The sequence below is a fragment of the Triturus cristatus genome, chromosome 3_1 (genome assembly GCF_964204655.1).
Source record: "Triturus cristatus chromosome 3_1, aTriCri1.1, whole genome shotgun sequence".
Lineage (NCBI taxonomy): Eukaryota > Metazoa > Chordata > Amphibia > Caudata > Salamandridae > Triturus > Triturus cristatus.
The window spans coordinates 299560251-299587834 of record NC_140583.1 but is presented as its reverse complement, the minus strand read 5'-3'; the positions used below and the strand labels follow the sequence as shown (position 1 = coordinate 299587834).

Here is a 27584-nt window from a genome sequence, read left to right as displayed (position 1 = left end):
TTGGGCGCAGATTTAACTGTCTTGTGATTGCTATAAAGAAATGTTTTATCATGTCATTGTTTCTAATAAAATATAGAAATTTTTAATTACGAGTCCACATGTGGTTAAGACAAAGGTGCTTGTTCTGGTGAGTGAATGTCTTGTTGTGAGTAAGAATCTTTGAGTTCACCTGATGACGTGCCAAATAGGGGAATTCTTCTCTTGACTTTTGCTATTAGGATTAGTATGCAGGGCTCGGCCTTCATTTTCCTGAGGACCCTGGGAATCGGTGGAAAGGCGTAGGCAAATATGTCGAACCATGCTATTACATTCCCCAGAGATCCCCGTTGGGGATGCCAGCTTGTGAAGTGTTGGCATTTGGCGTTGTGCTGGGTGGCAAACAGATCCAACAGAGGTGTGCGCCATTGAGAGAATATGCCGTTGAGTATGCTGGCTAAATTCTCACTTGTGGCATGTCTGCAGCCTGCTTAGTAAATCTGCCAGTGCATTGTCTTTTCCTGGAACATACTCAACTCACAGGGAAATTGTGCTGAATCAACCTGTTCCAGATTTTGAGACTCGTGGTAGTGAACAAGTTCCTCCCTGCTTGTTCAGGTAGTGCATCGTCGTAGTATTGCCCGTCCTGACTAGCACTAGAGAACCTTTGATCCTGGGTAAGAACGCCAGGAGGCCTAGATAAACTGCTCTCCGCTCCAGGAGGTTTATGTGTAGTTTCCGGTCAGAAGATGACCATTTTCCGCTGATCTGAAGCTCTTGGAGGAAGGCTCCCCAACCCTCTAGAGATGCATCCGTTATCACTTGGGAGAGGCTAGAGTTAAGAAAGGTAGGCCTAGAGAGATTCTGTGGAAGGGTCCACCAGTGACAAGCAACGACCATCTGAGGGGTCACCTGTATGATGTCGAAGGATCCATCGACTTGAACCCTTTCAGTGGAGAGACTCCATGAGGACACATACGGAGGAGACAGTAGGGAACCAGAAGAATGCAGGATGACTTCATTCCAAGGAGGGATATGAATAGGCGCACTGAAAGACTTTCCTTATGCGCTCTGCTAATTGTAGAAGTTCGCTGTCGCTCCTGTTACTGGAACGCTTTTTTCTGGTATGTATCCAGGACAGCTCCCAGAAAGGTTATTCGTTGGGAAGGCTGTAGGACTGATTTGTCTGGGTTGAGGGTAAGACCCAATTGTTTGAAAAGCTGTAGACCGGCTCTGGAAGATCCTCGCACGGTCGAGAGAGGGTGCCTTGACGAGCCAGTCGTCGAGATAAGACTTGGCGATGTTGCGGTCTGAAGTATGTAGCCACTGGAGAGGCATTTTGTGAAGACGTGTGGGGCTGACTGGAGTCCGAAGGGCAGGACCCAGAACTGGTAATGCCTACCAGCCAAAGCGAATCTCAAACTTTGTGCCTTCTGTGGATAGGGATATGAAAGTAGGCATCTTGGAGATCCAAGGATACCATGTAGTCGTTTGCATTGAGAAGTTGCAGGACTTCTTGAATGGTGACCATGCAAAACGATTGTATCTTTTTGAATGGTGACCATGCAAAACGATTGTATCTTTAAGAATGTTTAGACTACTCAAATCTAGTATTGGTCTCCATTTCTTCTTTTTGCATACCAAGAAAAACTGGGAGTAAAAACCTTTTCCTCTTTGACGAATAGGAAACAGTTCTATAGCTCCTTTCTGGATCATTGCTGATATTTCCATAAGTAAAAAGGTGTAAATGCATGTGAACCATAGACTGAGGTGGTGTTTGTGGCGGAGTTTACAAACTCCAGCAAGTGACCAAATTGTACTAGTTGGAGAACCCAACGGTCTGTTATTGGTTTCCAATTCTGTAGAAAGTGGGATATATTCTTCCTCCTACTTTGGAAGGCGGAGGGGAAACGGAGATTGGCGGTAGAGAAGTCATTGGCGTCAGGTGGAATCCTTCTGTCATCCGGCCTTTCCGCGAAGTCTGCGTCTGTTGCCTCTGTTGAAATTGTGGCCTATATGGTTGGAGGAGTAGGAAGCCCCATATTGCTGGTAACCTCCATTGGAATATTGCCCTCTACCCCTAGAGCCTCGAAAAGGGGCGCTTTTATATTGAAGGGTACCCAAAGCTCTGGCTGTGTCTGTATCCTTCTTGATCCCTTGAAGGGCTTCCTCAAATCGGAGTGCCAAAAAGGAGTGGACCATCATAGGTCATGTCCATAATTTTGGTCTGGATTTCAGGCCAGAATGTTGCCTTAAGCCAACCCTGGCGTCGTAGGACAGCCGCCCCAGACAGTAGGCAGAAACCAGTAGATGCGATGTCCATTGCACAATCGAAAATTTCTAAAATCGATCTTTCGCCCTCTAATATTTTCTTTACCTCCTCTTTAGACTCTTGCAGCAGGGTCTCTAAGTAGGGTGCAATGTCTGACCACATCTGCCTGTTGTAGCACCCCAATAACGCTAAAGAATTTGACGCTTGCACCGTTAACGCTGACATAGAAGAAAAACGCTTTCCAATATTGTCTAGGCTTCTGCCTTCTTTATCCAGAGGAGCTGAAAGTGGGGCAGAAAGGTTTTGACCTTTGCTGAGCCGCTTGAATAATAACTGAATCAGGCTAGGGATGGCCTATAAAGGCAGGCTGGAGCGTTCTCTGGAGCTCTGTATTTTTTGTCCAGTCTTGGCAAGACTGTGGGAACCATAGAAGGATTTTGCATTATTTTGATGCCTTGATCCCGAGCAGAGGTAGGGAACCTCTTTGTATTCCGAAATCATAAATTGGAGGTCGGAGACCTGGGATGAAGACAAACCATCTGTGGCTGTTGATGGCATTCATCCTGATAATATGCCTGTTCACCCATATCTTGTTAGACATAGTCAGAATCCTCCTGGTATTTGACATCAAGTTCAGAGGGACTTCTTGCAGCCCTGAACATGCCGTCCTCGTCCGAATCTTAATCCTTGCCTAAAAGGAGATGGATGTAATGATTGGACCCTGCTGGGTGATGTAAGGGAAGGAGTCAGCCTTTTATTTGCAAATTTCTTTTGAAAATATGTACCTTACACCTTTGATTTAGGTGTCGTCGACGAGGCAGTCAGTATATTCGTTGTCGATGAAGAATAATCAGTGGACACAATTGGTTCTGGCGCCGATTAGGCTGTCGATGTAGTCAACAGTTGCCGATGCTATCTGACGATTTTTTGATCATTGTGGACAAAGGGGTATGTGCCATCGACTACGACGTAGTAGTCGACGAGATGGATGCCAACGAGGCGGAGATTGTAGAAACTGTTGAAGTCACTCCTATAGCTGTACAATTAAATCTGGTCGTAGAGGCCACCGTCGACGAGATGGTAGTCGACTGGGTTGAAGAAGTCTTTAAAAGTGTGTATCACCCTCGGCAGAAGAGTCGGAGGGCTAGAAGCTGGTTTCTGTGAACCTTGAAGGGAAGGAGACTCCCTGGTTGGTAAATCCGTAGGTTTTGAAGCCTCTGAAGACTTGGTGATTTATTTTGAGGGTGCTGTGAAGACAGACCTGGCGACATCTGGGCCTTTTTTGGAGAGTTTGAGGATTGGGATGAGCTCACTCTCCAGAGGACAAGGGGTCTCTGTCCTTAAGCCTCTGCAGCCAAGTTAGAAACCGTGAGGGAAGGCTTTTAAGTGTCCAAGTAGAAAAGGTACAACATACCTTGCAGGCTTTAGGTGAAAGGTCTGGATAAAGACAGTAGAGGCAGTCCTTATGCTGGTCGTCGACATGCAACCTCTTCTTGTTGCAGGTACCACAGGGCCTAAAAAGGCCTTTCTTAGGATTGTGACATGAAGACAGATTAGATTACACTCAAACAAAAATAATCACTTGATTCCAAGGAACAAGGAAAACCTGAGCAGAGATCAGTGGAGACTCCCTTAGTACAACGTGATATAGAAAATCTGAGGGACTAGAGCTCCTTCCTGGAAGGTACCAGAGGGTGGTGATAGCGGATTGGTTGCTCTAAGAGTTTGGTCCTTATTACAAAAAGACCAAGATATATGTTACTAATGTGAGGCCTTAGGCCTCTCTACGTTTAGTGACACATTACTTACGTACCGGGGACTCGCATCCCGACGACTGGGAATGATTCAGACATGTGAATCTATGAAAGATTCCCTAATACTGGATAACACTGATTTTAGTATGGCTTTGATCTTCCAGTGCTGATTTGCATATGTAAATTTGGTGTACCATGGTTTTTGGGCACAGGAATTCTGAACACAGAATGGCATGGCTGCATCTACTGAATCCAAGGATGGATAGTTGTTACTAGGTTGCATGAGGCACATTCTTTAACTGCCACCTTTCCCCAGTTGTAATACACTAGGCAGCAATGGGAGATAATTATTTTGCTGTGACGATTAGAGTTTCTAGGATAAAGCACAACTCCTCTATTTGCAACCCATACGTCCTTTTATCAATGCCAAGCCAAATGGTTCAGACGTTTTCCATATTTGGTATTTTTGACAGAGTGCTTAGCTTTTACTTTGCTGGAGCAAATGTTTTCAGCAGCTGAGGGATGGTTAACCAAGGCTTTCAGCCACGTAATAAGTTTTCGTACCATCATCGGTTACCTACGTTTAAGTGAGTGGTATACACGCTATCAAAATCCTAGATAGTTTCCTCATGTGCCAGGCTGTCTGATTCATCAGAGAATCTGTATTCTATTACTGTCCTTCTGCCCTGCACCATGACTTATAATGCCCACCTTTGCTTCTCTTGATTCTTTGGAGCCATCACTTTAAAATGGCTGAAGTCCTCAACTTAAGATCCTTCAATATACAGTAAGGGCTATTGAGTGTAGAGTCCCAAGATGTAGAACCATTCATTTCTTTGCCAAACAATTGCTCGTTAATGACCTTTATTACCACAATATGTTTCAAGTGATGATCTTTTGATTGAGAAACCACAAAGAGTTAGGTGGAGTGCGCTTAAGATCTTTAATGCAGTACAACATTGCGCTCTACAAGTGGGAAATCCCACCACAGTAAACATAACATTTGTCAGGAGTGATCACCAGAGCACACGTGGACTAACATCTCACACAAACCCTACACTGCTGGGAGTGCATGCAGCTCTGAAGCTGCCAAGATGGTGGGAGTGCTAGTACAGAGGATGCATGAGACAAACCCAAGATTAAGATCATGAACTCTGCAGGATGTACCAGGCAGTCCTAATCTTACAAGAAGCCATGGACACCTACAGTGGGAAGATCAAAGCAGGTTTAAGACTGGGCAACAGCAATGCTGGCACATGTGAAAGGAGACAGACTAATGAATTCATTCTCTGTAGTTAATCACTGCAATCTTGGATCCTCTACACAGTAGTGGAGAGGACTACAAAGCAGCAGGCCACTATGCATTTGTGCATAGAGTGGGTCAGAAGCATTGACCGGTGCTAGGGGGTATCCAGGGATTAAATAAGTGCATTAATGTCCAACACATTCACTCTACAAGTGCTAAAATGCACCTGCCATTCATCACCATAAATACAACTATAAACAGAGTAGGCTTGGAGTCTTTGGAACAAGAGATCAGAGATAACCCTCTGTTCATTGGCCTAGGGGCAGAATACAGGTACCAAGATAATGCTCAATAGCACGGAGGATTTTAGAGCAGACCATGGTGCTGTAACAGTCAGCAGTAGTCAATGTGGGGGGGAAATTGGGCAGAAAGCGCAAACTAATTCTCAGAGGTAAACATGTGGACGAGTCACTCCCCAACCCTAAGCAGATTCATGAAGGCTTTTCCTTTGTTTGTTCCCAAGATACCCATTATTCAACAACCAATCTACAAATGTGACGCAAGAGCACAGCAAGCAGTTCTAGGCTAATGCAAGTGAGGGCACGGGCGGAGTTCAGCAGCTTGTTGATCTTTAAGGGACTGGTACCACACGCATGGTGTTTGTGTAACCAGAACCTGGACGCCAGCCTGTCAACACGATGACCACATCACCAGACTTAAAGAAACCTCGAGCCTTGCCTGTAAAGAAAGAAAAAAAAAGAAAAAAAAAAGAAGTTTAATCATAATCCAAAGAGAAGAGACCAGCCAGATACAAATCGTGGTAGTTTAAATGAATTACAAACTTTTAGAAGATTTTCTGCTGGTGGTGGTTTAAGAAAGATAGTCAACATAAAAGAACCAAATTTAACAACCAAATTTAACATACCAATGGGCAGAAGTTATATTTCCAGAGCACAGCAAGGACTCTTTCCCCATGCAGGAAACCCTCTGGTGACCCCATAAAGTAACTGCAGTATTGTGTGAGGGCCACACAGCGAGTCGCTCTTGCCAAATGCCATCTGCCAATGGACCGAGGAGGCTTGGGGAGGTGGGGGGCCCATTCTTCGAGGGATACTTTCTGGCAGCACAGCTCCAACCGACAGAAAATACGTAGCAGTTTTGCAGCTGTGGCCCTGCTGCGTGCCAAATGCATGCTTACACTCCACTGGCATTCCCCAACAGGTCCCCAGGTAAAGGCGTGGAGAGGGTTGATGCGAAAGGTGCGGCAGCGGAGGATGCCCTTCAATATGAAGAGGCCCGTCAGCTACCCCAGCAACCCATTCCCCCCCCACCCCCAGGGGGCAATTCTATGCCAATGTTACCACCAGGTGGCAGAGAATGACTTGTCCCCATCAATGCACCAGATGCTACCCACCCAGGCAGTGAACACCTCCCGGATCAATGCCCGCCCTCTGCGCTCCTCAGTCCGCCCCTACACGTTAAGACATGCCAGGGCACCGGTCTGAATATTCCCACGCCAAGCACCATCCAGCCTGAAAAATCACCACTAAAACTGAATGTGCCTGACCCCACCCACTCAGACCCTGTTACATTAGAATGGCATCTGCTGCAGCAGACCATAAGCAGTCAGTACTTATACAGGACGGATCTATATACCCAGGAACAAACACAGATGTCTTGACCAGTGCACTCGTGCTTAAATGTATGGATTCTTCTGCTTCATGTTACCGCAATATGCGTGAAGACTTCATGAGTTAGTTTATTATGCAAAACTAAAAAAATATTTACCCCAAAAATTTATATTTAAAACAGCATTAGCTTTCCACCACAAGCAAATTAGAACAGTAGAAGCAGCCACAACCACTCAAGCTACATCTTAGCAAAAGATCTATCCAACAAACTTTCTCCGAGGGCTGGCAAATAAGATGCATGCCAGCATTATATTTTCAGCTGTCAGTCATAGAACTGAACTCCTACCGCTAAACTATGTTCAGTGATGTCAGATCCAGTGCATTCTCTAAAGCTAAAAGGTGTTCATGATAGTTGCACTACATAAACTGCATAGTGCAGGATATGTAACTGTTTACACAAATACTGTACCCTAAATAAATAGTGCAAAGATCATTAAATTGTCAGAGGTTAGTAAGTCAATGACAAAAGGTGCAATGCATGCATAGAAATGATCATAAAACATGCAACATTTGCTTGAATCCTACCCACTACCTTTAACTGTTTAGTTAACTCTTGCTGCATCCAGCATCTGGATGTAAAGGTAACTAGATAGTCTTGATTGCAACACTTTACAGTAAAAATACTGTCACCGAGAATGCATAACTTACCAATATCCAAGGCAAAGTTCACCCGACGATCGACATCCTCTGCCCAGGCCTCATCAACAGGCTCCTTGTACAGGACAGGAAAGACACCACGGTACAGATGTGCCTGTCGAGCTGTCTGCCCATTACGTGTAACTGCAATAATAGGAGCACGTGGCCGATATCTGGACAACAAGTGAGCAGACCTGAAGGAGAGAAAAGGGATAAACAGCAGCCTCTAAAATGTTTGCTCTAGTTTTTGGTTTTTCTGAAGTTTCCAGGAAGTCTTAATCTAAGCATGAAACACAAGTAAGGATGATTAAGTGCTTAAAACATCTTTTTAAACACAAATTACTTCTGTGCTGTATTGTCTTGACTTCCACCAAATGTTCAACATTTCAATGCTTCACTGCTAAATTTGCGCTTCACAAATACACACGCATAAATTGGTTGCTTTAGACTAATATTTGTTGCGTTTACTGTGAGCCAACACTCTGGAGATCATAGTTTATGAATAAAGTTCCACGATAGAGAAGCAAGATAATCACTTGATCAGGGCAAGAGGATCTGAACGAGCCTTAGAGTAGGTGGGAAAAGTCCCCATTTGTTGCCATCTTTTGTTAGATAAGGCACTTCATATTATACTGGAGGCTGGCCTAAGTGTACTCTGCAAGGGGACTGGCTACACTTTAATCATGTGGAACCCAAAAGACATTTTGGGGTGCAATATCAGTCTGTTAGCATGACAGCTCAAAAGGCAGTTAGTCCTCCCCCTCTCGCCCCCCCCCCCCTCCCCAAGAGCGGGTGGATTGATTCTCTGCATCTAGAACAGCAGCCAGTGAACTTAAAGCAATTAGCATTGCGATGAAGACTATCATTTAATCACAACATACCAGAAATCCGCGCTCCTTCCCAGATTTGATGAGTGGGTTATAAAATGCAGAAAGTGTCAGTGGGAAGCATGGTATGCCAGGTCGAATAGACAATCTATATACCTTAGGAAATGGAGAGATTCTGTCAGGAACCAGAGGCTCAAATCTTGCTCATCTCTTCCATTTTGCTCAGCAGCCAAAAAAAAATACCTTTATTCAAAGACTACAATTTCTTTGTGACCATTTAACATAACCATAGTCAGTCCTATATCTCCGACAGAGGAAAAGGACTTACTTTCTTCCCTGCTCAGCAGCCAGATATGTGATTTTCCTTAACATTGGATATTACTGCCTAATCAGTGTTATTCCTATATCTGATTGTGTAAGGGATATGCTACTTACCAGTATGCATCTGTTCTTGGCATGTAGAGCTGCAGATCTACACACTTTTGCATAGATCGCCATCTGGTGTTGGGCCCGGATGTTTGCAGTTTGGTTTTCCTCTTGGAAAGTCTTTGGAAATCACGAGGTTGGTGACTCCTCCTTTGGATGGTATTGCGCATGGGCTTCGGCTCCATCCTCAGATTGTTTTTCACCAGCAGGGAAAGATGGAGCGTAGTAATAACAGTGAAGAAACCCATGTGTGTATCTAAATAAGATAAACTGAACAGATAGAGGTAGTCGGGGAGGCAGGTGGGCGTGTGTAGATCTGCAGCTTAACATGCCAAGAACAGATGCATACTGGTAAGTAGCATATTCTGTTCGAGGCATATGAGCTGCAGATTACACACTTTTGCATAGACTATATAGCAGTTCCCAACCTTAGCGGAGACCACTGGTATCTGTTGCAGTGGTTTGAAATAATGTTTTGAGTACAGCCTGGCCCACACTAGCTTGTTGCTTAGTTTGCACATCTACACAATAGTGTTTAGTGAAAGTGTGCGGTGTTGACCATGTAGCTGCTTTGCAGATATCTAATGGGATGTTCCCTAAAAATGCCATGGAAGCCCCTATCTTTCGTGTAGAATGGGCTTTAGGGGGAACAGATAGCGTTCGTTTTGCTTTGTGGTAGCAAATCTGAATGCATTTTACAATCCACCTAGCTATCCCTGATTTTGAGATGGGGTTGCCCTTGTGTGGTGGAGAGAAAGAGACAAACAGTTGTTTGATCTTGCGGAAAGGTTGTGTTCTCTCGATATATTAGAGTAAGGCTCGTTTGACATTTAGTGTGTGCAGAGCCCTTTCTGCAACTGTGTGGTTGCGACAAAAATACTGGTAGTTCTACAGATTGGTTTAGGTGAAAAGGTGAAATGACTTTAGGTAGGAATTTTGGGTTGGTACGGAGAGCCTTGTTTTGGTGCATCTGAAGAAAAGGTTCTTGTATGGTAAGTGCTTATATCTCACTGACCCTTCTGAGGGAAGGGATGGCTACAAGGAAAGCGGTTAGGAATTGTAGTTCGCATTTGTGTACAGGTTCGACTGCAGGCCCCATTAATCTTGTGAGAATAATATTTAATTTCCACAGGTGAGGGTGGTACTCTGGGGGAATTATTCTTTTTAGGCCTTCCATGAAGGCTTTAATGGCAGGTACTCTAAAGAGTGAAAGATGTTGCCTGTTTTGTAAGTAAGCTGCAATTGCTGCGAGGTGTAGTCGAATGGACGTATAGGTTAGATTACACCTTTGTAGGTGGAGTAAGTAGCCTAGGATGTGTTGAATTGACCCGTCCAGGGGATTGATGGTGTTGGCCGGATTGAGGTAGGCTATCACTTGAGGTGTCTATGGTGGCACCGAGGTATTGTTTTATGTGGAATGGTTGTAGCTGTGACTTTCGGTGGTTCACCGTGAAGCCTAGTTGGTGCAGTAGTTAGATTGTGGTGGAGGTGTGTTGTACACACCGATTGTATGAAGTGGCTTTTATCAGCCAATCGTCTAGGTATGGGAAGATGTGAATGTGCGGTCTTCTCAAGTGTGCCGCCACTACTGCCAGGGACTTGGTGAAAACCCGTGGTGCTGTTGTGACTCCGAACGGGAGCACTGGTAGTGTCCGTCGACTACAAATCTGAGGTACTTTGTGAGCCTGGTGCACTGGAATGTGGAAGTATGCGTCTTTCAATTCCAGAGTGGTGAGGAAGTAGTTTTGGGATAGGAGCTGAAGTACCTGCTGAAGTGTTACCATATGAAAATGGTCAGTGTATGTGTTTAGGGGGAGGAGATCTAGAATAGGTTGTAGAGTCTCGTCCCTTTTTGGTATGAGAAAATATAGGGAGTAGACCCCCATATTTTGTTGATTGAGAGGAACGTGTTCTATTGCCTGTTTTTGTAGGAGGGATATTCCCTCCTGCTCTAGTAATTTTGACTGTTCTTGTGACATTAGGCGTTGCCTAGAATGTTTTGGGTGGGGGGGGGGGGGGGGGGACGGGGGGGTAGATGTTAGTTCTAGGCAGTAGCCTGACCGAATTATTTGGGTCACCCCTTTTTCTGAGGTGATGGTCTCCCAGATATGAAGGAAATTTTTGAGTCTGGAGTGGAATGGTCGGGGGGGGGGGGGGGGAATTCGTCATTGGGTAAGAGGTGTGGCAGAACGGGCGTTGTTTTGCCTCTGCCCTTGTTGTTACCCCTGTAGCCACCTCTTTGTTCATCTTTTGTAAAGGTGGTCTGAGTAGGGGATTTGTATGATGTGGACACTGTCTGAGGAGTAGCCTCTGGATGTACTCCGAAAGGAGGAGCGGCGAAAGGAGCGTCTGGGCTGGTGAGACTAAGGCCCCCATGGATTTTGCAGTATCCATGTCTTTTGTCATTTTTTCTTAGGACTCATCCACATTTGGCCCAAATAGATGTTCTTGGTCAAAGGGATGGTTAAGGATGGAGGCTTGTACTTCTGGTTTAAAACCACTCTTAACCAAGCATGGCGACGGAGAAGGACGCTGGTGTTGATGGCTCTGGAGGCTGTGTCTGCTGCATCTAGGGCACAACGTATGGAGGTATTCGCGATTATTTTACCCTAGCTTTATATTTCAGGGAGATGGTGCATTATGCTTTCCAATTCGTCATAATGAGCCCCATCATATCTGGCCAGCAATGCCCGAGTGTTTGCTATACGCCATACGTTGGCCGCCTGGGATGCTGCGCGTTTGCCTGATGCACCTCCACCTGACAAGGAATCAAAACTACTAGATGCATCACCCGACGCTTGTGAATTTGCCCTTTTACGTGCCGTAGATACTACTAAGGAATCTAGTGGCGCTGGTCCTCTGATGTAAGAGGGATCTGAGGGAGCAGGTTTGTATTTTTCTTCAATACGTGGGTTAATGACCCTGGCTCTAACTGTGTCCTTAAAACTTCTGCCGCATGCTTTACCACCCCTTTGAGCATGGGCAGTATGGAGGTGGACCTATGTGAGGTATCAAATGTGTCTAGGAGGAAATCTTCCTCCACGGGGTCGGTATACAAGTCCACCCCGTGATAATGTGCCGCCCTTTGCAGAAGATGGTTGAACCCTAATGAATCTTCTGGTAGAGATGGTCTAGCAGGGTAAAGATAGTCTTGTGGGACGTTGAGGATATCTGGAATATTGTAATCGTCCCATGGATCTGGGGATCCTGTAGGGGTGGGGTCCTGTGGCACATCCCCCGAATCAGGATATGCGTCACCCTGATCATCATCGTCTGGAGACGGGGTAGGAGAACGATGAGGTGAGGGTGGAGGGGGGAGGAGGGGGAAGGTATTCTGAATGCAGAGTCCTTCCTCTTTGGAGGTGGAGGAGGCTTCTCCAAATGTCTTTGATAGTGAGTGTCAAATGTCCAGTTTTTGGATCCTTGGTGAGTTTTTTTGCAAGGGATCCGGTGTAAATAGCTCTGGTGAGGTAATTTGGTCCGTCGGCGGCAGGGCAGATTTATTTTTAGGTTTTTCTGTGCCGGTTTGTTGCTTAGAACCCGGCTTGGGACCTTCCGGCCTCATGGTCGGCGCAGAGATGTGCTTCGGCTTGGAAGTGTCGGTGCCCTTGTGTGGTTTGGTCGGTGCCGAAGAGCTGGGTTACGACCCAGAGGGCTTCGGTGTGGAGCTCGGTGTCGGGGTGGAGGCAGGTTTCTTTTTCGGTGCTGAAGTGTGTTCCTCGGCTCCGCTGGTAGGCTGGCTCGAGCCGACGAAGGCTTACTTGGCTTCTTCACCGGGCCCGTAGGTGGGGTGTGTGAAGCAGTGTCTTGTCTTGCCTAGGCCCGGAGGTGAAGGAGTGACCGAAGCCTTTTTGGGTGTCGGCACTGGTGTGGGGGGCAGGAGGGTGTAGATTGATACTCATGACCCTCTGCGTCGGAGTGATGTCTTCCACATCTGACTCGTCGGCCTCGGAAGCACTGACGAGGTCCTCTTCGGTGCGATGATGTTCCGGATCGTCGATGTAGTCTCCGAAGAGGCCGACTGGAATGGACGTCGAGGAGCGTGCCATGTTCCTTCTGGCTCTTCGGTCCAGAATATTTTTTGGAGCGGAAAAACTTACAGGCCGGACAGTCTCGAGCCTCGTGTTCAGGGGAGAGGCAGAGGTTGCATACCTCATGAAGATCGGTGTGGGGAAATTTGGACCCAAATCAAGGGCACTTTTTAAATGGAGTTCTTTCCATGAGCCGGGACTGGAGCCTGGGTAGGCCCAAAGGCCACCGCCTGGAACTGAAGGTTTGTTGATGAGAAGGCGCGTGGATTGAAGAGATCGCGATCGAAATACAGCGAATTGGGGCGAGGATTGCGAGTGGATCGTCGAAACTGGAAGCTGTTCGGAACAGGAGCGCGAAGATTACATCCGAGCCCGATGGCAGAAATAAACATCTGAGGATGGAGCCGAAGCCCATGCGCAATACCATCCAAAGGAGGAGTCACCGACCTCGTGACTTCCAAAGACTTTCCAAGAGGAAAAACAAACCGCCATCTGGTGTTGGGCCCGGATGTTTGCAATCTATGCAAAAGTGTAATCTGCAGCTCATATGCCTCGAACACATGTTTTCCCTGTAGGTGGCTCACCCCGGTGCAGTGATCATGGCAACCCCTAGGGGGCACTTATGGGAGACTGCAGGCAGGCCCTTGGGGTCCTCCAGCGTTGGGCACGCTACTATGCGCCAGTGCAGGGCCTTGCACGAGTTTGACCCGATGAGTCTGTGCAGCAAGGCACGCGGCTGATTAATAGGAGGTGCGCAGTGGCTTCCTTCATGCATCCCTGAGAGAGTCACGTAGCAACAAGACATGCAGTGGCTTTTCAACCCCAGTAGGGGGCGTGAAGGGCGCGCATCTTGGCAAAAGGAGCGTCCCTACCTCTTGCATTCCAACACATTCTTTTGTACGAGTATTACAATCTGTGATGAGTTCCCCTTTCAATCTCGCAGACAGTGACGAACGGTTGAATAGACAGCGCGGAACCTCATTAGCGGCATTCTTTTGTATCATGCATATATTAGGTTCCTGATAAGTGGTTTCTCCTTCGGAGCTTTCCCTTCAAGGCCCTGGTTAGCTAGAGGGCCGATCTAGGATTTTTCCTATGCACAGCTTAGCAAAGCATTGGTAAATTAAAGTGGGCCGGTTAGGGAATGTTTGTGCTATTTTTGCCATAATATTCCCACCTATTGACTAATTTTCACCTGCTCACACCATGGCAGGTGTTTTTGATGAGTATTGGGAGTGCACTGAGGAGGAGCAAGCGCTTCTTCCCATTTATGAAAAGCCCGAAGGCACAACATCTATGGTGGGGCTTGTCGTATGCACAGGTCTTTGGCTGTACGCCCGGATGGAACATAGATGGTGGCTTGATCACATGTGGCCAGGAACAGCAGAGCCATCTTTAGGTCAGCACTGGACTTGGTCATAAGTCTGATGGCAGTTGACAGGGATCGGGCTCATGCTTTGGAGATATTACCACAGGTGGGCAGTGGTCATTGAGTGAGGAGGCTTTACACATCAATTGTCCTTTGGGGGTGTGGAGTCTAGCAGCCAACAAGGTTTCTGGTGCCATCCTTCTGAAGATGGACAACATCTCAGCAGTGAGACATAAAAAGCGCTTTGGGCACCAAGTCCAAGGTACTGGCAGACTTGGCCAGGGAACTATTGTCGGGCGCACAAGGCAACAGCGGAGTACCTGAAGGGGAGACTTAGTCTACGGTCTGTAAATCCTGACACCTGTAGGATTACAGTGCATCGAAACTGGATCCTTCTATTCGAGAATTATGGATTGGTGGGGTCCATGCGAGGTAGATCTTTACCTCCACCAGAGAAGTGTCAGCTGAAAAAGCATGGGAGCTGGTGGTCGAGTCTCAAGGCAGACTTTTCTCCAAGATTGAGTCAGTTTCCGGGGTGTTCTCCATTTTCAATGATAGCAAGACTCACTGAGGGCGGGGGCATCCTCTAGTCTGTCGTCTCTTGAGGGGTATTCGGTTCTTCTTCCTACAGGAACCGAAATGCTCCTCACTTTGGGATGTTAATATTGTACTCTGTGCTGTATTCATGGCAGGATAACCAACACTGATCTTGTAAGGAGCCAACAGGTAAGTTAAGTTCGGTGAGGTTTTATTTCCTGTAAACTAGTTTGACGTTTGTGCCCTTGACATTACGGTGCATATGTTTACTCTGGAAGGAGTGTCATTTACTAATTTGCGACGTACGAAGTCCAATACTAGGGTGGCTCATTATCCTACGGTTTCTGGTCATCCAAAAGTGTGTGTGGTTCTGCTGCCTGAGAGCATATGAACCCATGACCGATGAGTATAGGCCCCCCAGGGGTGGCACAACAATTAGTCATCCCCCTCCACCCCCCAGAAGCCTGTCATGCCAGTCTCCCAACAACTTTCACCCATTGGGTGAAAAGAGTCCTACAGGAAGCAGGTATAGATACAGCCTCCTTCGGGCCCCATTCTACTACGGGTGATATGGCTTCCAAAGCTTTCTCCATCTGGAAGATATTCTCAGGGCAGCCAATTGGTCTTCCGATTCTACTTTCAAGACTTTAAAAAAACAAATGTATACAACATGGCATCACCAGTTTTAAACTAGCATATTCCGAGCATGAGGGTCCTCCTGACAGAATACAAGATTTCCTAGCGAGTGAAGGAAAGCTTCAATAAGGACAGGGAGAGGACTATTCCTCCCGATTAGAAAAAAATACGCCACCCTCCTGGTATCCTAAGAAGTCTTTAGTTGGACAAGTAGGTTTGGTTGTGGTCACTGTAAGGGGCATACATTGCTTTAAATTATATCTTTGGTGCTGTGCGATTCATTGATTAGGAATATCTGACTGAAACAATATTGTAGATGTGGTAGTTTTTTTCCTACACGATTGAGATTTTGGAATTCACTTGGGTTATCTTGTGATTTTTCCCTAGTATCAGACCATGATGTCTCTCAGAGAAGTGCTTTTCCTTGATGTTGGATATATAGGACTGACTATGGTTCTGTTAAATTGCAGCAAATATGTTTTTTTCCCCATAAGGCTGCCGAGAAAAATACATGGAGATAATTCTCACCTCAGTGGCCTTAATAGAATTGAAATTTTCTATCATGCTAGCTAGGAAGGAATATGCTACTTACCAGTATGCATCTGTTCTTGGCATGTAGAGCTGCAGAGTCACACACTGAGGATAAGATCGCCATCTGGTGTTGGGCTCGGATGATTGCAGGTTGTTGTTGTCTTCGGAAGAAGCCTTTGGTCACGAGGTTGGTGACTCCTCCCCTGGACAACAGTGCGCATGGGCATCCACTCCATCGTCAGATTGTTTTTCGCCATGATGGGAAAAGATGGAGTGTATAGAAAAGAAAGAAAGGATGTCCATGTGTAATGTCTAAGTAAGACGGATGCTGGAACAGATACAGGTCCCGGGGAGGTGGGCGGGCGTGTGTGACTCTGCAGCTCTACATGCCAAGAACAGATGCATACTGGTAAGTAGCATATTCCGTTCGAGGCATATGAGCTGCAGATCACACACTGAGGATAGATTATATAGCAGTGCTCCCCTTAGCGGTGGTCGCCTGTATCCGTTGCAGCAGCTTGAAATAAAGTTTAGGACAGCCTGGCCCACGGAGGCCTGTTGTTTGGCCTGCACGTCAACACAATAGTGTTTAGTGAAGGTATGCGTGGTAGACCATGTGGCTGCCTTGCAAATGTCTTCTAAGGGAATATTGCCTAAGAAGGCCATAGAAGCCCCTATTTTACGCGTGGAGTGCGCCCTAGGGGGAACTGTAAGTGTACGTTTAGCCTTGAGGTAGCATATTTGGATGCATTTAACTATCCACCGGGCTATTCCTGATTTGGAGATCGGGTTGCCTTTGTGTGGTGGCGCGAAAGCAACAAAGAGTTGTTTTGTCTTTCGAAAAGGTTTTGTCCTGTCGATGTAATAAAGCAAGGCTCTTTTGACATCTAAGGTATGTAGGGCCCTTTCAGCTACCGAGTCTGGATTTGGGAAAAAGACCGGTAGTTCTACTGATTGGTTAAGGTGGAAAGGGGAAATCACTTTTGGAAGAAATTTAGGGTTTGTCCTAAGAACCACTTTGTTACGGTGTAGTTGTAAGAAAGGTTCCTCAAGTGTAAGGGCTTGTATTTCACTTACTCTCCGCAGGGAAGTGATTGCGATAAGGAAAGCTACCTTCCATGTTAGGAATTGCAATTCACATTTGTGCATAGGTTCAAATGGGGGACCCATGAGTCTTGTTAGAACCACATTGAGATTCCACACTGGTGCAGGTGGCAATCTTGGGGGAAGAATTCTTTTGAGACCTTCCATAAACGCTTTGATGGCTGGTACCTTAAAAAGGGACAGGTGTTGCCTATTTTGCAAGTAGGCTGCCAAGGCTGCTAGGTGTAAACGTATAGAGGAATACGCTAGATTGCATCTTTGCAAGTGTAGTAGATAGCAAATGATGTTTTGGATGGAAGCATCCAATGGATGTATGTCATTATTAGCGCAGTAGATGGCAAATAGTTTCCATTTAGCGGCATAACACGCTCTAGTAGTAGGGCGTCTGGCTTCTTTTATGATATTCATACAGTCTGGAGGGAGATTGAGGTAACCGAACTCTAAGACCTCAGGAGCCAGATCGCTAGGTTCAGTGTTTGAGGATCTGGGTGTCTGATTTCTCCATGGTTCTGGGTTAACAGATCCGGGGAGAGGCGTAGCTTTTGATGTGGAACTAAAGATAGTTCCAGAAGTGTGGTGAACCACGGTTGACGTGCCCAAGTGGGAGCCACTAGTATTAGTGTTAGTGACTGTTGTTTCAGTTTGCGTACCACAAATGGAACTAGTGGGAGAGGCGGAAAGGCGTACGCAAATCTGCCTGACCAGTTCATCCATAGGGCATTGCCCTTCGACTGTGGGTGTGGAAACCTGGCGGCGAAGGTTGGGCATTTTGTGTTTTCGGGAGTGGCGAACAGGTCTATGTCTGGTTGTCCCCACTTTTGGAAGAAGGGGAGTAGAACCTTGGGGTGTAGTTCCCATTCGTGGATGTGTTGTGTGTGGCGACTTAGGAGGTCGGCCACTTGATTGTGGATCCCTGGGAGATGTTCTGCTAACAGGTAGATGTTTTGGGGAATTGCCCATCTCCAGATTTGCTGTGCCAGTTGGGACAGTTGGAGAGAGTGTGTCCCTCCCTGTTTCTGTATATAATACATTGTCGTCATGTTGTCTGTGCGTATGAGGACAGTTTTGTTCTTTAGGTGAACTTGAAAGGATTTTAGTGCTAGGAACACTGCTAAGAGTTCCAGGTGGTTGATGTGGAGCAGTTTTTGTTGACTGGTCCATCTGCCCTGAGTGGTATGGTGAAGGAGGTGGGCTCCCCACCCCGTGAGAGATGCGTCTGTAGTTAGCACAACTTGTGGAAGAGGCTCTAAGAACGGTCGCCCTTTGGACAGGTTGATGGTGTTCCACCATTTCAGTGAGCGAAGTGAGCGACTGTCCACCAACACCAGATCGGTAAGTTGTCCGTGAGCTTGGTTCCACTGTTGTGCTAAACATTCCTGTAAGGGACGCATTAGAAGTCGTGCGTGTGGGACTATGGAGATGCATGACGCCATCATGCCTAGGAGCTGCATGAACACTCTTGCTGGAAGAGATGGATGAGTTTGAAATTGAGAGATGAGATTTTGTATACTGGCTATCCTGGCAGTGCTGGGATAGGCAATGGCTTTGGATGTATCTATGGTTGCTCCTAGATACTGATGTGAGTGGGAAGGTTGTAGGTGGGATTTGGGGTAGTTGATAGTGAATCCCAAATCGTGGAGAGTTTGAATCGTGCGATGAGTGTGGAGAACGCATTTTTGGTATGTATTGGCTTTTATGAGCCAATCGTCCAGATAGGGGAAGACATGGATCTGTTGTCTGAGATGCGCTGCCACGACTGCTAGGCACTTGGTGAACACTCTGGGTGCCGTTGTTACTCCGAATGGGAGAACTGTAAATTGATAGTGTTGCCCATCTACCACAAATCGTAGGTATTTTCTGTGAGCGGGATGCATAGGGATGTGAAAGTATGCGTCCTTGAGGTCCAATGTGGCGAGGAAGTCTCCCTGTTGTAAAAGTGGGAGGACTTGTTGGAGAGTGGTCATATGAAAATGATCCGAGTGTATATACTGGTTTAGTAGTCTGAGATCCAGTATGGGCCTTAGTGTTTTGTCCTTTTTGGGAATGAGGAAGTATAGAGAATATACCCCTTTTCCCTGATGTTGAAGGGGGACTGGTTCTATCGCATGTTTTTGTAACAGGGATTGAACTTCTTGTTTGAGGAGAGAGAGATGATGCGAGGACATTGGACGTTGTTTGGGCGGTATGTTTGGGGGGGATTGTATGAGTTCGAGGCAGTAGCCAGACTGGATAATCTGTCTTACCCATCTGTCTGTGGTGATGGAAGTCCAGACAGGTAGGAATTGTTGGAGTCGCCCCCCGACCGGAGTGGAATGGTCTGGGGGGAGTGGTGGCAAGTCACTGTTTGGTGGCTGGTGAGGTGCGGGTGTTGTTGTTGTTGCCCCGCCCTCGACCTTTGTTATTGTTTCCCCTATAACCTCCCCGGAAATAACCTCTGTTAGGGGATGTTTGTCCAGAATTTTTAAAGGTGGACGTGGTCTCAGTTGATGTGTTTTTGGAGCCTCCTCTATAAAAGGAGCGACGAAAGGAACCCCGGTTTTGAGGAGACTGCAGTGCTCCCATAGACTTGGCAGTTTCATTATCCTTTTTCATTTTTTCTAATGCAGTATCCACTGCAGGCCCAAATAACTGCTCTTGGTTGAAAGGTTGGGCTAGAATTGCGGTTTGAACTTCCGGTTTAAACCCGGAAATACGGAGCCAGGCATGTCGTCTGAGTAAGACGCTAGTATTGACCGCTCTAGAAGCAGTATCTGCTGCATCTAAGGCGCATTTAATGGAGGCATTAGATATTAATTTGCCTTCTTGGATGAGGTCAGAGGCCTGGGACTTAAAGGGTTCAGGCAGATGTTGCATAAGGTCCTCAAGTTGGTCATAATGCGCCCTATCATACCTGGCTAACAGGGCCTGGGTATTCGCAATACGCCAATGGTTAGCCGCCTGCGCGGCGACCCGTTTGCCTGAGGCTTCTAAAAGCTTAGACTTTGTCTGGGGGAGGCGTTTCTCCAGTTGTCTGTGAGTTAGCGCGCTTCCTGGCATTTGATACGACTAATGAGTCTAAAGGGAGCTGGGCCTTAATGTATGCAGGGTTTTGCGGGGCTGGTCGGTACTTTTTTTCGATGCGTGGGTTGAGAACCCTAGCTCGAACAGGATCCTTAAAGACTTCAGTAGCATGCTTTATAACCCCTTTGATCATGGGCAGTATGTGAACAGTCTTTTGTGACTGCTCAAAGGTATCAAGGAGAAAGTCCTCTTCAAGGGCGTCTGTGTGCATTGTGACGCCGTGGAATGTTGCTGCCCTATTTATAAGTTGGCCAAACCCTAGGTGGTCATCAGGAGGGGAGGGCTTGGAGGGGTAGGTAGTGGGGTCAGGCATGTCAGGTATAGGATAAGACCAGTCATCCACGGGTGCTGGGTCTGGGAACGTAAAAGGGTCGTTTGGATCAACAGGATCATTAAATAAATCAGGGTCCGCCCCTCCCCCTAAGTCATCATTATCATCCTGTGGAGGAGGTGAATGATAGGGAGATGGTAAAGGTAAAGGAGAATCAGGAGGAGGAGGAGGGGGGGGGACGGGTTAGAAGGTAATACAGGAGAGGAAGGACGAAGTGGTGAAGTGGCACAGTCCTTTTTCCGTATGGGAGCTGGGGAAGGTGTAGTGTCCAGCTTCCGCTTCTTATATGGGATGGCAGTCACATGTCCAGTGTTAGGATTGATGTAGATCCGCTTTTGAGTAGGATCTGGTCGAAAAAGTTCATCTGGCTCCGAAGGTGGTGGCTGTGATGTCCGCTTCGGGTCTTTATGAGCTTTTTTCGGTGGGGACGCAGTTTTCGGTGCCGATAATGTTTTCGGTGCCGAAGGGTGTGCCGGGTCCGATGGAATTTTCGGAGCCGACTGAGTTTTCGGTGCCGATGTATGTTTCGGTGCCGATGTATGTTTCGGTGCCGATGTATGTTTCGGTGCCGATGGACTTTTAGGCATCGATGTTGAAGAACGTTTCGGTGCCGGTGGAGACTTCGGTGCCGAGGAACGTTTCTGTGCCGAAGGAGATTTCGGTCTTGGAGCCGGTTTCGGTGCCGACAGTGGTTTTCTGGGTGCCGAGGGTGTTAAAGGCACAATCAGGTGAGGTTTGCTCGAGCCCGAGCCACCCACAGGCTTAGATGTCTTCGGAGCCGGGCCCGAGGGCGGGGCTTCTGAAGAGGATTTCCGGTCGCGACTGGGCCCAACTGGCGGAGTCTTGACCAATGCTTTTTTGGATGGGGCAGGGGCAGGGGGGGTGGTACTCACACGCTGCCCTGGAGTGATGAGGTCATCGGAATCGTCGGCCTCGGACACGATCGAGATCTTCGGTGTCGTCTTCGGGAACATCTTGAGCAAAGATGTCCTCCGGTTCTGGAGCTGGTTTGGCCATAATATGGCGTCGAGCTCTTCGGTCCCGGAGGGTCTTCTTCGAACGGAAAGCGGAACAAGCTGGACAGGTGGACTCGTTGTGTTCTGGCGACAGGCAGAGGTTACAAACCTCGTGGAGGTCACTGTGGGGGAACTTCGCTCCACACTGGGGGCATTTTTTGAAGGGTGTCCTGTCCATCAGCCGCTTGCGGAACCGGTCCGAGTTGAGTTCGACGTCGATGGAATGAAGATTAAGTATTTAAAATGATTGCTAGAAGTTTTCTGCTGGAGCGGAAAAAAGTTCATCCGAACCCAATGGCGGAAAAAAACAATCTGACGATGGAGTGGATGCCCATGCGCACTGTTGTCCAGGGGAGGAGTCACCAACCTCGTGACCAAAGGCTTCTTCCGAAGACAACAACAACCTGCAATCATCCGAGCCCAACACCAGATGGCGATCTTATCCTCAGTGTGTGATCTGCAGCTCATATGCCTCGAACAAACAAGTTTTGCTTGCAAGGTGTAGGAGATCAAAGCACAGGGAGTGGATAGTCTATCCCCCCTTTCCCCTTCCCCCCCCCTACCAATTTTTTTATAGTTTCTTGCATGGTCACTCTATAGTCTGCAAGAAAGTTTTCCTTGGCTTTGGCTGGCGTGAGGAGTTTAGATTGAGTATAATGTTACTTTTATATTTTTGAAACCCATGTATGTTCCAAGACTGGAATAATGAATTGTACCCAACGTATTGGGGCAGGAAAAGGGGATGTTCCAGCAATATAGTTTGTAATGTAACTTAATAGTGATGTTCCAGCAATATAGTTTGTAATGTAACTTAATAGTGACAGAAAATTGGTACACTGCTCATTGTACACAACTTAAGGACAAGAACCACCAACTTTCAATTAACCATAAAATACGGAGTTAATTCAGTACAGAAGAGACAAATTTAAGAAGTTTGAAATGCATTCTGAAAGAATCAAATGCAAGTTCGATTTCATTAACTAGAGCCTAGTAGTCTTTCCATATTCATGGTACTTACCCCGAAATATACCTACACCACATCTTCAATTTGTTTTGTTGTGAGCTACAAATGAGGATCCTATTTCGCCTTCCCAAATGGATGTCAGAATAATAAAAAAGGGAATGACATGTATTGGCTGTTTATTTTAAATAGCACATCAGAAGTCCGAGACTGTTGTATTTCCATGGGAAATATCCAGATATCCTTTGCATATTACAAGATAGTGAAGTAGCCCTATGTTGAGCACTTTCAAACAGCTTTAAGGAGAGCACACACCATAAAATGGCAACACTAGCGAGTAAGCTTGTTGCCAACTAATAATGGTTAAGTAGCCTGAGTGTATTGTATATTCACTGTATTCCGATTGGATACATTGGTCTTCTCAAACAGTGAGTTTCTTGAAATGTGCCTATATTGAATATGCTACTTACCAGTATGCATCTGTTCTTGGCATGTAGGGCTGCTGACATCTATATCTGTGCATAGATCGCCGCCTAGTGTTGGGTCCGGATGATTGCACATTGTTGTCCTGGAAGAGTCTTCGAAGTATCAAGAGATAGGTGGCTCCTCCCCTGGACTACAGTGCGCATGGGCATCCTCTCCATCAGAGATTGTTTTTCGCCATTGTGGCAGTGATGGAGTAGATGAACAAGTTACTTACCTTCGGTAACTATGTATCTGTAAGAAACATTAGATTCCTCACCTTAGAATATCCCCAGGCGTCAGACTGGATCCGGAAGATTTTTCGTCAGCAATACCCCTTGCGCGTCGCTAGGCGTCGTCTGCGGCTCCGCGTCCGTCGTCGGCGTCGTGATGACGTCGGAGTACTTAGACGCCGCCCTCGCGCGCTGACGTCAGTTCTTGTACATAGCCTTCCGCGCCAGGAACGCAGAGCCATGCAAAGACCGACACTGGTGCCAAAAATAAAAACTAGGGGCCTGAAAAGGATAACCTTAACCCTAGATGTCAGTTCGCAGAACGGGGAGGATGGGTGGGTGGGTCGGTGAGGAATCTAACTAATGTTTCTTACAGACACATCGTTACCGAAGGTAACTAACTTGTTCATCTGAAAGAAACACGTTAGCTAGATTCCTCACCTTAGAATAGATACCCAAGCAATACCATCCCCGGTGGTGGGTCTGCGAACAAAGATCACACCAGAAAGTCCTGGAGGACAGAACGGCCAAAGAAGCCATCCCTCCGGACTTGGCTGTCAAGGCAATAATACCTGGCAAACGTGTGTAGCGAAGCCCACGTCGCCGCCTGACAGATGTCCTGCAAAGGGACTCCCCGTCCCAAGGCAGTAGTAGCCGCCGTGGCCCGAGTCGAATGGGCTCGCAGCCCAACAGGAGGGTCCTTTTTTGCCAAAGAGTAACAAATTTTGATGCACAAAACGACCCACCGAGAGATGGTCCGTTTGTGCACAGCTTTCCCCTTCTTAGCACCCACGTATTCTACGAAAAGTTGGTCGTCCACCCGGAACTGCTTTGTGCGGTCCAAAGAAAAGGAGAGCGCACGTTTTGGGTCCAGACGGTGGAGCCTCTCTTCCTCTTTGGAAGGATGCGGAGGCGGAAAGAAGGTGGGCAAGGTGACAGACTGCCCAAGATGAAATGGAGTCACCACTTTCGGAAGAAAGGAGGGACGAGGCCGAAGGACAAACTTGTCCGGATGAACAGACAGAAAAGGAGGCTTTGAAGATAAAGCCTGGAGCTCACTCACCCGTCTAGCCGAGGTGATGGCTACCAGAAAAGCAGTCTTAAGAGTCAGAAGACGAAGAGGACAATTGTGAAGAGGCTCGAAGGGAGCGCAGATCAGGAATGTCAAGACCAGATTCAAGTCCCACTGAGGCATTACAAAAGGGACAGGAGGGAACGTGTGAGTAATGCCTTTTAGAAAGCGTGTAACCACAGGGGACTTGAAAAGAGAAGGCTGATCAGGAAGCCGCAAGAAGGCAGAGATGGCAGCAAGATAAACTTTCAGGGTGCCCAGGGCAGAGCCCTGCCGGGCCAAAGAAAGAAGAAAGAGGAGAACCTCAGAAAGAGGGGCGGAAAGGGGATCCACAGCCTTTGCTGTGCACCATGCCACAAATTTGTTCCACCGGCAGGCGTATACCGTCTTTGTGGAGGGACGCCTGGCTGCCAGAATGATATCACAGACTTCAGGAGGCAAGTCAAATGGCATCAACTGCCGCCGCTCAATCTCCACGCGTGGAGGCTGGACAGGTTCGGGTGGAGGACCGTCCCCTGCTGCTGCGACAGAAGATCCTCCCGAAGGGGCAGACGTATCGGGGGATCGGTCAACATACTGAGTAGCTCGGGATACCAGTATCTTCGTGCCCAATCCGGAGCCACCAAGATGACTTGGGCCCGGTCGCGCCTGATCTTCAGCACTCTGGGCAGAAGTGGTATAGGCGGAAAGGCGTACAACAGACCGCAACTCCACTTGTGACGAAAAGCGTCGCCGAGCGAGTGCCGCCTTGGAAATTCCAACGCACAGAACTGCTGACATTGCGCGTTCTCTTCGGTGGCGAATAGATCTAACCAAGGCTCTCCCCACTGCTGAAAGAGACCTTGCGCCACTTGAGTTCAGACGCCATTCGTGATCCATCATGCACCGGCGGCTGAGTTCGTCCGCTCTGGCGTTCAGAGAGCCCGCCAGATGTTGAACCACTAGGGTGACGCCCTGGTGTTCCAGCCACGTCCAGAGGCGCAGAGCCTCCTGACAAAGGGTCCACGACCCCACCCCGCCCTGTTTGTTGCAATACCACATGGCGGTGGTGTTGTCCGTGAACACCTGCACGACACTGCCCCTGACAGAGGGAAGGAAGGCTTTCAGTGCAAGTCGGATCGCCCTCAACTCCAACAGGTTGATGTGGAGACGAGACTCCGCCGGAGACCAGAGGCCTCTGATCTCCGCCTCTCCCATATGGCCACCCCATCCCAGGAGGGACGCATCCGTCACTACGACATGCTCCGGTTGGGGAAGGGAGAGGCTCCTGCCCATGACCCAATCGCGGTCCGTGAGCCACCACTGCAACTGCTGTGCAGTGCCCTCCGAGATCAACACATGGTCGGACAGGTTGCCATGATGCTGGGCCCACTGAAACTTCAGGTCCCACTGCAGAGCCCGCATGCGCCGCCTGGCGTGATGCACTAGTAGGATGCAGGAGGCCATCAGCCCCAGAAGCCGCAACACTAGCCTGACCGAAACCCAGGATAGAGGCCGAAAGATGGGAATCAGGGCCTGTATATCCCGGACCCGCTGTTCCGGTGGATAGACCCGGAACTGCGCCGAATCGAGAACCGCTCCGATGAAAAGGAGCTTCTGAGAGGGACTCAGGTGTGACTTCGGCACGTTGATGGAAAACCCCAGCAAATGCAGGAGATCCGCCGTAGTCTGGAGGTGGGAGACGACTGCCTGGGGCGAGCCCGCCTTCAACAACCAGTCGTCGAGATAGGGGAAGACTGGAACCCCTGATCTGCGCAGATGAGCTGCGACCGCCATCACTTTCGTGAACACCCGAGGGGCACTGGTGAGGCCGAAGGGGAGCACGGTAAACTGAAAGTGCTCTTGGCCCACCGTGAACCGCAGGTAACGCCGGTGGGCCGGCAGGACGGGGATGTGGAAATAAGCGTCCTGCAAGTCCAACGCTACCATCCAGTCTCCGGGGTCTAGGGCAGCTAGAACCTGAGCCAAAGTCAACATCTTGAACCGTTCCTTCCGGAGGAAGGCATTGACGTTCCGAAGGTCCAAGATAGGGCGCAGGCCCCCCTTGCCCTTCTTGGGAACCAGAAAGTAGTGGGAACCACGACCTACTTCTGGGCTCGGAACGCGCTCGACGGCCTCCTTGGCCAAGAGGGCGGAAACCTCCTCGTGGAGAAGGTGCAAATGATCCCCCGAGATACGGTGGTGCTGCGGTGGCATGGCTGGAGGGGTCGGGGGAGGGAGTAGCCCCTTCGGACGATTTGCAGCACCCACCTGTCCGATGTTATGGACCGCCAGTGGAGCAGGTGATGGCGAACTCTGCCGCCCACTGGCGTGGAATGGGCCTGAAAGCTCGGACTAGGAAGGCTTTGAGGCGGATGCTGCCGGGGTGGATGTGGGCTGACCTAGTCGTCCTCCAGATCCGCCTCGGCGGAAACCACGTCCGCGACCGCGCGCAGGTTGGTTCTGCGGCTGGTGGCTAGGCGCACGTGAGGAGGCACCCCTTCCTTGGCCACGAAAGGGGCGAAAAGCAGAAGATTGCGACCGCGGGGCCGAGAGGTCCAAGGACTTGGACGTAGCCTGGGAGTCCTTAAAGCGGTTCAGCGCACTGTCCGCCTTCTCGCCAAACAGGCGAGTGCCATCAAACGGCATGTCCATGAGAGTGCTCTGGACATCGCCGGAAAACGACGTGGACCGCAGCCAGGCGTGACGTCGAAGCGCCACAGTGGTGGAAATGGCCCTACCCAGCGAGTCCGTGGTGTCAAGCCCACAACGTATAGCATGTCGCGCTGCATCCCTCCCATCGGCCAGAGCCTGGGTAAGGCATGTCTGGACCTCCTCCGGACACAGGGGCAGCGCGTGCTCCACCGCATCCCACAGAGTGGGAATAACGGTCCAAGAGACAAGCGGTGTTCAAAGACCGCAGGCCCAAACTAAGGGAAGAGAACAGTTTCTTGCCAAACTGCTCCAGTCTCTTGGAATCCCGGTCCGGCGGGGCAGTCGGGAAAGAGGATTGGGAGGTGGAGGCCTGGATAACCAGGCTCTCAGGGGTAGGGTGTTGGGACAGAAAACTGGGGTCGCCCAGAGCAGGGCGGTGGCGCCTGGCAACGTTCCTGTCCACAGGAGGAACTGTGGAGGGCTTGGACCAGGTGCCCTGTAGAACGTCAGTGAGGGCCTCATTGAATGGCAGCAGAGGCTCAGTGGAGCTTGCTGCAGACTGAAGCACCTCAGTGAGGACGTTCGTCCTCCCAGCCACGGCAGGTAGCTCGAGCCCAAGGGCTGCGGCCGCCTTGCGCAGCACCACGGAGAAAGCAGCACCCTCCTCCGAAGCCACAGTCTGAGGAGAGATGAATCCAGTGTCTGGCGAGGTATCCAGACCACTGGCCTCCCCCAGTTCATCTGCCCAGTCCTGGGACAGTTGGGCCTGATGGGCCATA

General features: G+C 48.6%; 1 protein-coding gene across 7 annotated transcripts in view; it reads right to left on the bottom strand.

Annotated features, from left to right (window-relative positions):
- Positions 1 to 4931: 4931 nt before the first annotated feature.
- Positions 4932 to 27584, bottom strand: part of PKM (pyruvate kinase M1/2) — a 106068-nt gene continuing 83415 nt past the window's right edge. For all 7 annotated transcript variants that reach the window (XR_014978796.1, XM_085643952.1, XM_085643954.1 and 4 more), the window contains exons 10-11: positions 7588 to 7769; positions 4932 to 5986 (exon numbers count right to left, since the gene is read on the bottom strand). Coding sequence is in view for 6 of the 7 variants with exons in the window: in XM_085643952.1 (XP_085500078.1) it covers positions 5880 to 5986; positions 7588 to 7769 (289 nt within the window). In the remaining variant the exon portion in view is untranslated. The remainder of the gene's footprint in view (positions 5987 to 7587; positions 7770 to 27584) is intronic.